Source organism: Paramacrobiotus metropolitanus, unplaced genomic scaffold (genome assembly GCF_019649055.1).
Source record: "Paramacrobiotus metropolitanus isolate TYO unplaced genomic scaffold, Prichtersi_v1.0 Parri_scaffold0000250, whole genome shotgun sequence".
In the NCBI taxonomy this organism is placed as follows: domain Eukaryota; kingdom Metazoa; phylum Tardigrada; class Eutardigrada; order Parachela; family Macrobiotidae; genus Paramacrobiotus; species Paramacrobiotus metropolitanus.
In genome coordinates this window covers 1-11171 of record NW_026570470.1, presented here as the reverse complement: position 1 = coordinate 11171, position 11171 = coordinate 1, and the positions used below count along the sequence as shown (strand labels likewise).

General features: G+C 45.1%; 1 protein-coding gene across 1 annotated transcript; it reads left to right on the top strand.

The window, feature by feature from the left end:
- Nucleotides 1-4508: 4508 nt before the first annotated feature.
- LOC129601553 (uncharacterized) lies at nt 4509-5603 on the top strand. Its single transcript, XM_055500389.1, has 2 exons — nt 4509-5268; nt 5455-5603. The coding sequence occupies exons 1-2, from the start codon at nt 4509-4511 to the stop codon at nt 5601-5603; spliced, it is 909 nt and encodes a 302-aa protein (XP_055356364.1).
- Nucleotides 5604-11171: the final 5568 nt, after the last annotated feature.

The window sequence follows — 11171 nt, the reverse complement described above, 5'->3', positions numbered from 1 at the left end:
TAGTTTCTGGGTCAGCCGTCAGCGCTTGTTATTGAGACCAGTCAAACCGAAATGCTACACAATAAAAAAATTAATATAGACATAATAAGGTAACGGCGGTTGCAGCTGTTATACAGATAAATCTGTTCGGCTTGCACTGGTTAAGACCTTGCTATTTCCACGCTTCCAAGTTTTCTTGCCACGTTATCAAAATGCATAAACATTATGCTAACTTTCAAATTATTTAGCCCGACAATAAGTGTTTTCGACAGGCGCAGTGCTTCGACGTATGAGTAAAAATAACAACTACAGTAATTTTTATTCTGATTAGCTTTGCTACGTTTAAGGTTGGCCTTGACCTTTGCAGTTTTCTTCAGCGAAGAAATCGCAGCGGATTTCGACAAAGTCGAGCTAAGGACGGCGGTCGCTAAGGGCATTGTCGCGTCCCTCATATGCGGTTTCAAAGGATATCTCACACATGTAAGAAAAGTATTACAGAATTTATGGTTTTCAAGCGACAGCCTATGCTCAATGTTTTTGCCAAGCACTCCGGTCACTGCCGGCGCCCGGAGCCAGTTGGATATCGAAACTTTTAAAAAAAATCTGATGCCACAATTAAATCGGCCGCGGTGCAGCACTGCGTCACATGACTATTATTTTTAAATACTTCCAATCAGAATCGTGCCGGCACGATGCCGAAAACAATCCAACCCAGGTTCAAGGTGACCCTGAAGTTAGAAAAAAAAGTTTGCCTGGTTGTATTGCGTAACACACATTACTAACGCGAGGGTTAGGCAATTATGGACCCACTCACTTTAAAGGCTCTAGAGTAGCATTGTGCTGTATGCAGTTAGCACGCTATCGTGCCTATTTCTAACAGTTGGATAAATTTGCTGCCGAACGGTGCATCGCGATCAGCACAATACCGGCAGACTACGCGTAAATAAAAGCCTGTAAACAGCTTGTAAACTTGTAACTGAATTCATTATCCAAAACATTTAATGAAGTTTCGTAATTAATTGCCTAACCTTCATCTTCAAAACGCAAATTAAACGGAATGAAGTGAACTTGCTTTCGTAAAATACCAACCACAAATTTAAGTAATTACGAGTTAACCTATCGACTTTCGTTGTCAGCACATTTGTACAAACAACGGTAGAGTTTAACCGTACGGACAGTGCACTACACTTAAGTATTTTGAGGTTATCGGCCTGTTCAATTTTGATAGGACCACTCTTCTAAACAACTGCTGAAAGCATAGAGCCGCATTTATTATATAAGGTGGGTGAGTTACCTAGCTGCCACTACTGTCCAGCGAGGAAAATCGCTAACCGACTAACTGAGTGACCGAGCTACCACTACGGTCCAGTAAGCGGAACCGCTAACTCGCAAAGCGCCCCAGCTACCACCATTTCCAGCGAGCGATCACATTCGCTAATTGAGTGAGTGAGTTACCGAACTACCAGTACTTGCTAGTGAGGAAAACCACTAACTGATTCAATAAGTGACCGAGCTACCCCGCTATGCAGTGCCCAAAACGGTACATGAATGAACAACGTTTTTGCTGATTCTGGCAGTGGACCACAAGAAACGCGGAGGCGAAGCCGCAGCTGTTTATTAATCTATATGACCTCCCAAATTGTCCATTGAAAGATTTTCGATCCGTAACTTTCAATAGTCAATAGCTATTAAAATATGTATAAATAACAAAAATTGCGAACGCGGGCGCGCCACGTATCCATTATTTGAGGGCAAAATAGTAGCTTGATTTAAATCTTATCACTGACAAGTAACAACGTCGTCTGCACGATCCATTCATGGAGGTGTTTATGCGGCCGGAACCAGCACTCAATCTTGCCGTTGTCGCTCAACTGGACACTGGACAAGTTAAAGTTCAAAACAAAGTCCGCATCCCGCGCGTTGTCAATGACACCCGAGTCCGAAACTTCCGGCTCCGTCCACCACGCTGGCAAAGGCGATGTATGGGGTGAGTATCTGACGGGGTGAGTATCTGACGGCCTCCACGGGGACGTTAGCGCTGCTTGGCCTGTTGGGCGAGGCCCATCTATAGGGCGCCACCCCCAGATGTGACGTGTAGGGCGTCTCGGGTGGCACATTGAACAGTTCCGTTTTGTGTCGCCACATGAAGTGTTGGCGCACATTCTCGGCGACATCCGGCGCCAGTGGCAGCCGGACCCGGCAGGTGAGTATAGAGCTGTCCCCGAGGGACACCCAATACGGCGGCTTCAAGCGTTCCGCGAAAATCTCGTCAGCCCGCGTGACGCGGGGGATCAGTGTGTAGTGGCGCATTCCGGTCTTCCTGTCTGCCTCCTCCAGATGACAGGCGATCTCGCCGCTGGACTGCAGGGAGACGTTGAGGATGCGCAGCGCCACGGTACTGTCGTTCAGATTTACAAATTCATAGCGCGAATAATGAGGCACGTGCGGCAGCGGAACTGGGCGCCCGTGCTGGAAGACGGCGCGGCCCTGGACGCTCCAGCTGATGCCGGTATGATGACCGCCCCCGGGTACCGGACAGGTAAACGACACATTCTGCCCCAGCCGCGGCCGCACCACATTGCCGGCGGCTGCCGATGGTGGTGCCGACGTCGTCGCTGCCGGTGGTAACTGCAATGTGACCAGGTCGCCTTCTCGATTGCGCAACGCTCGTTCGATTACGTCGTACCGATCATCGATTGTGTCATCAGGGTCAACAATAACGTCATCCACAGTTCTTGACAATTCAGCCGCTATAACATTCATACCGTCCATTATTGATATAAAGTACACCGTTAAAACGCTTCCGAACGTGTACGGTGCTTTTATCAGCTAATCAAGTAAAACACGAATAAACTCGAGGCTTAACGGGATGTAATTGTCTGCAGCATGCCAATTTTATTGACAACTTTGAGAATTTGTTGTGCGCCTTTGGTTGGTCTGTTCTCGAAGTGCAAAGATTCATTAGAAACCTTATAAATTGCACTTTTTAACATATAAGTTTTTAAAATGAAGCCTAAAAGTGCAAACGGGATATAGAATTTTATGTTGTATGTGCCCCAAAAAAACTGCGCTGAAGCACCCAATGGGGCAACTTCAAGTTTGCTGTTTCTAAATATAACGTATAATTTTTTTACATATTGGATTTATTTTGAAAAAATCTTGTGTAAAAAGCAGTAAAGATATAAATTTTTAAACATGAAACTAATTCCCGTAACTGAGAAAACCACTGATCGTTGGAATTCGAATGGTTCAATTCCAAAACCAAAAAAACCCAGTATGTAAAATAATTTTGTCTTTCCAACGGTACCAGGAACAACCAATTCCATTGTGGCAATGGATTATAAGGCGCGTAGAACTGTCCAAACTTTAATTCTAGTAAATATGGGTTTTTGTTTTTCGAAAATGGTCCCCTGCATCGGCGCAGAAAAGTAAACATACCACCACGCTACCTGCAGGCTGCATATAGCGTTCATCAAATCGCAGTCTGCGCGCGGTAGCAGTGCAACGCAGACACGCAGCCCGCGTGCGGTTGTTTGCGGTTCGGTTTGAGAGGAGTTGGCAGTTAAGTGAATCGAACGTACTGCTGGACCCGAGCGTCGTTTTAGACCCACGGTCCTTTTGATCTTTTACACAGTTATGCTTTTATTTGGATCTTCGACTTTCGAAAAAACATCCATTTTAAAGAGCATTTTTTTCTACCTGGGAAACTGTAGCTATTGTAACTCCTCTGAAAATGAAGGCAAAACAATTACCTCGCCTAAGGGAATTAATTCTTGCAGATTACAGGAATCAGCAATATGTACGTCATACACCAATTGGTTTGAAAGAATAAAATTCGAAAAAGTCGGAACCTGGTAAAGTCATAAGAAACGAACGCGTCAGTCAGTTAGATACCAAAATAATGCTTTTGGATAATCGATAAGAAGCTGCCAGCTGGTAAAATTCTTCAAACCTATCCTATTCTCATTTAAGCAATACGAAACAGGGAAATGTTACTCGCATGAAAATAGCCGGACAATTATGACAACAATGATCGTAATTTAGACTTCGCACATACATTAGAGAGTGACATTTCTGTTGGTCTATCGCAAGTCTGCCTTACTGAAAGCCAAGCTGGCTGTGAGTAACAACAAATGAGGCGTAAAAAACAACCCAATAATGCGATAACATAACAACTGTCACTGCCGAGACAAGTGAATGACCGAACTTATAATAAGTCAGACTGTTGATAAACAGCCGAGTACGTGTGTGCATTTTCTCATCGCACATGCAAGAAAAGCGCGCGAAAAATCAAAAATGCAAAATTTGTTTGTCAGAAGCAGATTACTTCAAGAAAGTGACTGCTACAGGTTACAGCGCTATTGTTTTCTAAAATGCCGCGCAAAAGTAAGCGCAAATTAGCCATCGATCTGATCGAAAGGTTAATTTTGCAAAATGCCGCATACAGCAAAACCAGATCTTTACTTCTGCCGGATGATGACGCTCCGCTATCTATTTTTTCTCGCACCAAGGATGATGATGAATTGACGATGCTAATTATTCGGTTTTATCTCGAGTTAACCCGCTATCCCGATCCCCGATTAACTGTGCCAAAAAGTTCTAATTTTATGCGAAATATTCTGCCTAATTTGGATGACGAAAGGTTTAGACAGGAGTTTCGTATGTCACAGTCAACATTTGAGATCGTACTCGGTAAAATTGCCAACCACCAAATTTTTGTGAGTAATAACCCAAAACCCCAGTCATCTGTCAGCGACCAGCTAACAATTGCCCTTTACCGGTTTGGGAATTCTGGAAACGCTGCATCTATTGGCAAAACTGCCCGTCGCTTCGGATTGTCAGAAGGTACAGTGGAATTGTTCACTCGCAGGGTGATTGCCGCATTGTTGTCGCTGGAGGATGAAGTTATTCGGTGGCCTTCACCCGAAGAAAAACTTGCAATAAAAACCAAAATCCGGTCAGAATATCATTTCCCCAATTGTATTGGGTTTGTCGACGGCACAGATATCGTGCTTGAATATCGGCCAGGTCTTAACGGAGTAGATTATTTCAACCGGAAACGACGTTATGCTATTGCTGCAATGATCGTGTGTGATGCTGACCGGCGCATTCTGTTTGCGTCTTGTGGATATCCCGGCTCAGTGCATGATGCACGTGTTTTTAAAAACTCGCCATTGGAGACTAATTCTTCGCAGTATTTTAATGGAGATGAGTACATACTTGGAGATAGCGCTTATTCCTGCACTACTACTGTCATCCCGCCTTTCCGGAAAAACCAGATACCAACGCGTGACCACAGCCTTTTCAACTACTGCCACTGCCGCGCCCGAGTGAAATCAGAACACACAATCGGACATACTAAAGGCAGATTTCAGTGTCTACGTGGTTTAAGAAAATTTATAAACAGTGCTAATGACCATACTATAGCAATTTATTGGTTCCGATGTTGCTGCATTTTACATAACATATGCGTAGAAAATTCGGATGCATTTAATCCCGATTGGAATGAAGACGACAACGATGGCGACAACGAAGAGGACGCTGGTCCAGTACAGCACAACGAAGACGGACAACATAAACGTGCACGTATTATGCAGTATGTGTTAACTAGTATACGTGAGTGAAATCAACGTGAGAGTTTCAAATGAAATGGTGTTTTATCAGAATTAAAAGCTTAGAAAAACTGATCACCTGCTGCATTTCCGCTGTTGCGTAATCGTAGTTGTAGCTCTAGTCGCCGGTTTTCAGCCTCCATTCGCCGAATACCCAACTCGTCAGCTTGCATGTCCAACTGCTTTTTTTGAAAACTTAGCTGTTCCACCTGCAGTTTCTCCATACGTTCTTCCCGCATTCTGGCAAGTTTGAGTTCTTCCTCGAAACGACGATCTTTCTTCTCTTCAATAGTCAGCAGTGTATCGGCAAATTCCGTAGACTTTTGCTTTTTCTTCGGTTTGTCACCCTGTTTACTTTTCTTGTTGAGTATGATCTTTCCGGGGTCTACAGATGGCGGTTCATCATCCATGTCGACATCTCCATCCAATCGTTGATCGAGATAACTGGGGAACACTTCGTCCCCATCCATAACCGCACCAATACTTCCAGCGCTAGAGGCAGCCGCCCCCGCCACGTGCTCTGTTTCTTCATCCGAGCTGCCTCTGCCGCCGCCAAACAAAACCTCTGGAACATTTGCATTGTTGTTGGTTCCCGTATTCGAAACGTACGCTGGCTCGTTCGCTGCTCTGTCCCACATGACTTCGTCCAGTTCGAAAAAATACTTGAACTGCCTTATGACTTCATCTGTAAAAAACCAATACACAACGCGATTAGCCAGTTTACAAAAATTAACAAAAGTTTGAAATTTTTGGTTTTTGCAAAATTTCACTCAGGTTCATATTTTTGTTTATAAAGATAATCTGCATAGTTAGATTCCTGAAAATATTTTTGTTTATATGCAAACAAACGCTTTTCGCTTTTTGTTACTTCGGACATTTTCAGCCGCAGCATTATATTGGCAGGTACATGCATCGCAGTTGCTGACGTCAGAGCCAGCAACTCAGCCACACTCCGAGTGCTGCACTAATTATAGACGCGTCAAGTAATCTTTCAATCTGCGGTGCATTAATGCGTACATAGACTGCGTATACTCAGAAAACGCCTCGACTCGGTCGTCTTTAGTGACTTCTACTACATCGGTATTTACAACTTCACAGCCAGCTGTAGACTAATGTCTTACCCTTTGCATTCCTCTTAACAACTCATAATTATTGCACTCATTAAAGACTAATATTCTTAATCTTACCCACAACAGGCTGGCGTTTAAGCCTATCCGCACGTTCTTCACCAATTTCCATAATACCATTGCCCGTTCCCTTCAGCCAGGTATTCACGTCTTTCCATTTGGCTTCGAAGCATTGGATTTTCACCTTGATGTTTTTGACAGTGCGTAGTTTGGTATGAGCGCCGCATTTGGTGACCAGGTGTTGGGCAATGGCTTTGGCAACGTGAGCTTTGGTTTTGCCAGTAGTAGTTTTCTTCTGGTCGTTTGGGTCGATTTTCCCCGCGCATTTCCATTCTTGGTAGTTTTCAAAGTCTTGCAGCCATTCTACTAAAAAACGTTCTTCCCGTTCTGTCCAGCTATGTTTTGCAGCTCGCTGTTTCGGCTGTTCTCCGGATTTTGTTGGTCCTGGTGATCCCTGATTACCAGTACTGGTGCGTGCAGCGGGAGCAGTAGGAACAAGATCCCTTGCGCGGATTGCAGGCAAAACAGTGCGAACTGGTGTCGCCATTTAATTTATATGTACTAGCCGTAATCCGATAAAATACAAATAACCGCAAATGATAGTGCAAATAATAGTCAGTTTACACACTAATTAAACTGCACAGTTTTCGTGTAAAGAATGCAGTTGTTGGTAAATTTTTTTATACTGTTAGTGTTCGTGATAATGGCACAGTTTTCATACGTACAAACAACTTCGCAATGCTAAACTGAATGGATAAGTCAACGATGCCATACGGTAAATCTACTCTAGACTAGATTTATCTTTTGGCATGTTTGCCTTAAAGGGGGCATGTGTTGGCGATATGTATCATATTTTAATATCCAATCTGTGGTCTTCTTCTTATCTCCTGTTGATTCACATTCATAACTCATATCTGGCCAAGCGTTGGGCACACTGGCTTAGACCTGAATTGAAAGTACCCATTGTCCAGAGCGAACAGCCGCGTCCTTCTGTCTCGCGCACGCGCTGCACGGTGGCCATGGGCACAGGCTGTACAGCAGCATGCCGTAAAGAGCCGGGATAAGCTGCATAACAGGGAAATGACGCAGCGTACTTCTGATATGGGAAAAGGAAAATTATTGTAGCATTTCGCAGGAAACATTCCCAGACAAGTGCGCCATCCTGTCGTCCGCGGCGGATCGTTCTTGATGGATCGTTCTTGATGATTAACTGCACACACCGTAACTTCGGTTGGTGGTGATTCGTTCGGATAGGTTGCTAAGGCATCATGCAAAGTAAACTATACGTACATTAAAGTAAATATTGAACAATAAAAAACCTTGCCTTGTATTATTGGTACAGGTTAGGGCAGAAACAAGTAGGTACTTTGTAGTCTTCGTTTTAACGTACATTGCACAACCAAGCGCTTCTCTGTTCGCTCCCGGTGCTGTAGTTTGTGAGAAGCGCGCGATGCGCTGCAGTTTAACGCAACGGATTTGTTTAGTACGACAGTTTCTTTAGAGAAAAACTAACAACTTATAAGTGATTCCCTTACAATGGCGTTCTCGCGTCCGCAAGCCGATAATATTAGCAACCCGTTACGCCTTACGGTTCCCGCTGGTCTATGCGGACTATTTCGGCTGCGGTAAAGAAACAAGTGAAAAGTCCAAGGTCACTTTTCGTTTTCACTGTGGCTCGGTGCATGCTCTGCATGACAATGTCGCTGGCAGCAAAGGCGATTGGCGTCGACACCCGGCACACCCAAGGGGCACGTACGAGGCGCTCTAGCAATTGTCAACGGTCCCGCGTGCTTGACCACTTAAGGAACTGCACCGCGCAGCGGAAACCGTTTCCATAGTTTAGTTTAGCTTAGGCTCTTCCATCGCATAGTGCGTTAGAATCTTAAGATGAAATGATAATGCAGTCATATGTTTTTATTATCAAACAACTGTTCACAGAAAAATTTTCACAACAACTTCAGAAACGATCACATTAAGCATCAATCGACAGAGGCGGCCTAATCACAGAGAAAATCTGGTCTAAATTTGCCCCTATCGGCACTCCCCAAGATCGTTGCCGCATTTCCTCGTTGGATTTCGATGCTGATCCGCTGGCGCAGATATTGCGTGGCTCGTTTTTCGCCGGTTTCCTGTCGTATCATCTGTCCGAATTCCGTTATCGTGCGGGCAGCATCCGGTCGGGGCGGTCCGAGCGTTTCAAAACCAAGAGCGCGAAACACGTAGTCCTGGCCGATATCGCGATATCGGCCAGGTTCAGTGGTTCGTCGCAGTAGTTCAGTGGTTCAGTGGTAATGCAGTCGGTGTGATTCAGTGGTTAGTCGCACGCACGGCTTTAGACGCAGCTATCACGGGTTCGAGTCCCGTCATCGGCGAGAATTTTACTTCAACACTATCCTCGGTAAATTCAGAACTCATATATTAAATTAATTCAAATTGCTGTTAGTTGTTCACATAATCAGCAGTGTTCACCTGTCGCAGGCGTCCACCCTTCTAAGATCTGCACATATTGCAGCCGTACAAATGAGATCTGTAGAGAAGATTGTCAGAGGCACATGACTGCGCCTGGTGCATACGGCCCACCATGGACGTACTGCACTCATGCTTGCCATATCGCCTCTCTCGCTGTACGTACGTGTGCTGCTGCACTGCACTCATATCCGCTGAAGCGGATATACGCAGCGCACACACTGAGCATACTTGCTCTCTCGTCCCTCTCTCGCAGTATGACTCAGCGTTCATACGCTCGCGTTGGATTGAGTCCAGTCTGCGCATCATCACACAGCTGATGGCACACAGCACGTGCTTGCCGCCAGTTGCTTCTTTCACGTCTTGACGAACGCTCAAGAGCTTTTTCTAGCATTCACTTGCTTAGCCATCAGTGCTTTGTTCTTGCTTTCCTGCTATTACGCAGCATTGCTCCCTTTATTTGTCAATAAAGCATCACTCGTGATCTCCTCGCGCTTGCCTGTTACATGGTAAGCAGAATCGTTTGGTTTTCCTTCAACGGACCCTTTGAGGAGACGGTGAAGGCTTCATTCACGGAGAACCTGTCTGGAAACCTTTTCAGTCACTGTCAGACCGATTGCTGAAGCAATCTCTGCACTGACTGTCGATCAGAACGGTCGCATCGTCTTACAGCTGAGGAAAACGGGGATCACTGAAGTGATTCCTACCCAGCTGGTGAGCACAGTTCCTTGGTCTCTTCCACATTGAAGAGCGGAATCTCAGTTTCCCGAACGTACGGACATTTTTTTTCTCCCAACCGACGGACCAGACTCGAACGAGAGTCTGCAGCGCGAACGGATTAATCCTATAATACGGGGACCTTCGCTTTGAACAGCGACCCGCAACTTTACTCGCGGATTTCAGCTCGGAAACGACGGATTTCCGACCTCGGACGGAGGAAATCGACCGGAACCGACACCGACACCGACACTGGTAAAGTCACGGTTATAGGTCGATTTTAGCCGAAACTAGGTCGGCATTTCACTTTCTAGCGGTAGAAAACTATTTCTAGCCGTATATCTGAACTTTTAACGGTTAAAAAGTAATTTTCGACGGAGAAACCGACTCGGAATTTTGCTTTTGGTCGAGAACCGACCTGCTAGGTCAACGAACCTGTCTAGACAGTTAGACAAAGGCTAACCGGCAACAGGTCGGAAATTCTCTTATTTTTGATTTCTAACGGTGTTTCGACCACCAGAAAATTTTCTTAATTAATAAAATTAATTTCTAACGGTTAAAAACTTCAAAATCCGAGCTAGATCGACCTTCTAGCCGAGCAAAAATAATTTGTTTTTCTAACGGGAAATAGCGCGAAAATTCTCGAACTTCCTTGTGACGTCATAACGACCGCTTATCAGTACTTAAGAGGCAGCCAATCAGCGTGCAGGGGAAAGTTCCCATAGCCTAACATAGGCGTGATTCATCGTTTTTTGCAAATTTTGCACGCGGCTCGCATTTTGTGACGTAGGCAGAAGTGCAAGACCACTTAACCTGTTACGTCACACTGGTCAGCACAGTAACATAGGACGTACTACACCGTACTACTATTACGTACTGTACTGTACCATTGTACTGTATACTGATACCCTGTGTACTGAGTCACCAACAGACACAACAACAACAACAACAACATTTCACCGGACGATCCTGACCCTTGGAAGTTCCTGAACAAAAAGACATTTTCCGATTTTGCCGAACATCTTCACACAGAAGATTGTTCGACTTTCTCTTTCTAACTGATTAAACCTTTAAGGCTCCACCAGAGCCGACCTGACTTGACAACAATGTCAAATCCTCGAGAAGATCAGTACGCGAGAAAGTTCAACACGGACTATTCTCGGCGTGCGAACATGACCGGGAAGTATTCACTTCGATACGCCGGTCAAGACAAAAGTCAGCCGTCCTCAACCGACTCGACTAAGTCGGCCGAAGCAAGGGAGAAGCGCAA

What these genes read in the sequence shown, in the direction of transcription:
- LOC129601553 (XM_055500389.1), top strand. Translation starts at nt 4,509, where the DNA reads ATGCTAATTATTCGGTTTTATCTCGAGTTAACCCGCTATCCCGATCCC. An exon ending in GAAAAACCAGATACCAACGC is followed by an intron (nt 5,269 to 5,454) that starts GTGACCACAGCC and finishes ACATATGCGTAG; the next exon opens with AAAATTCGGATGCATTTAAT.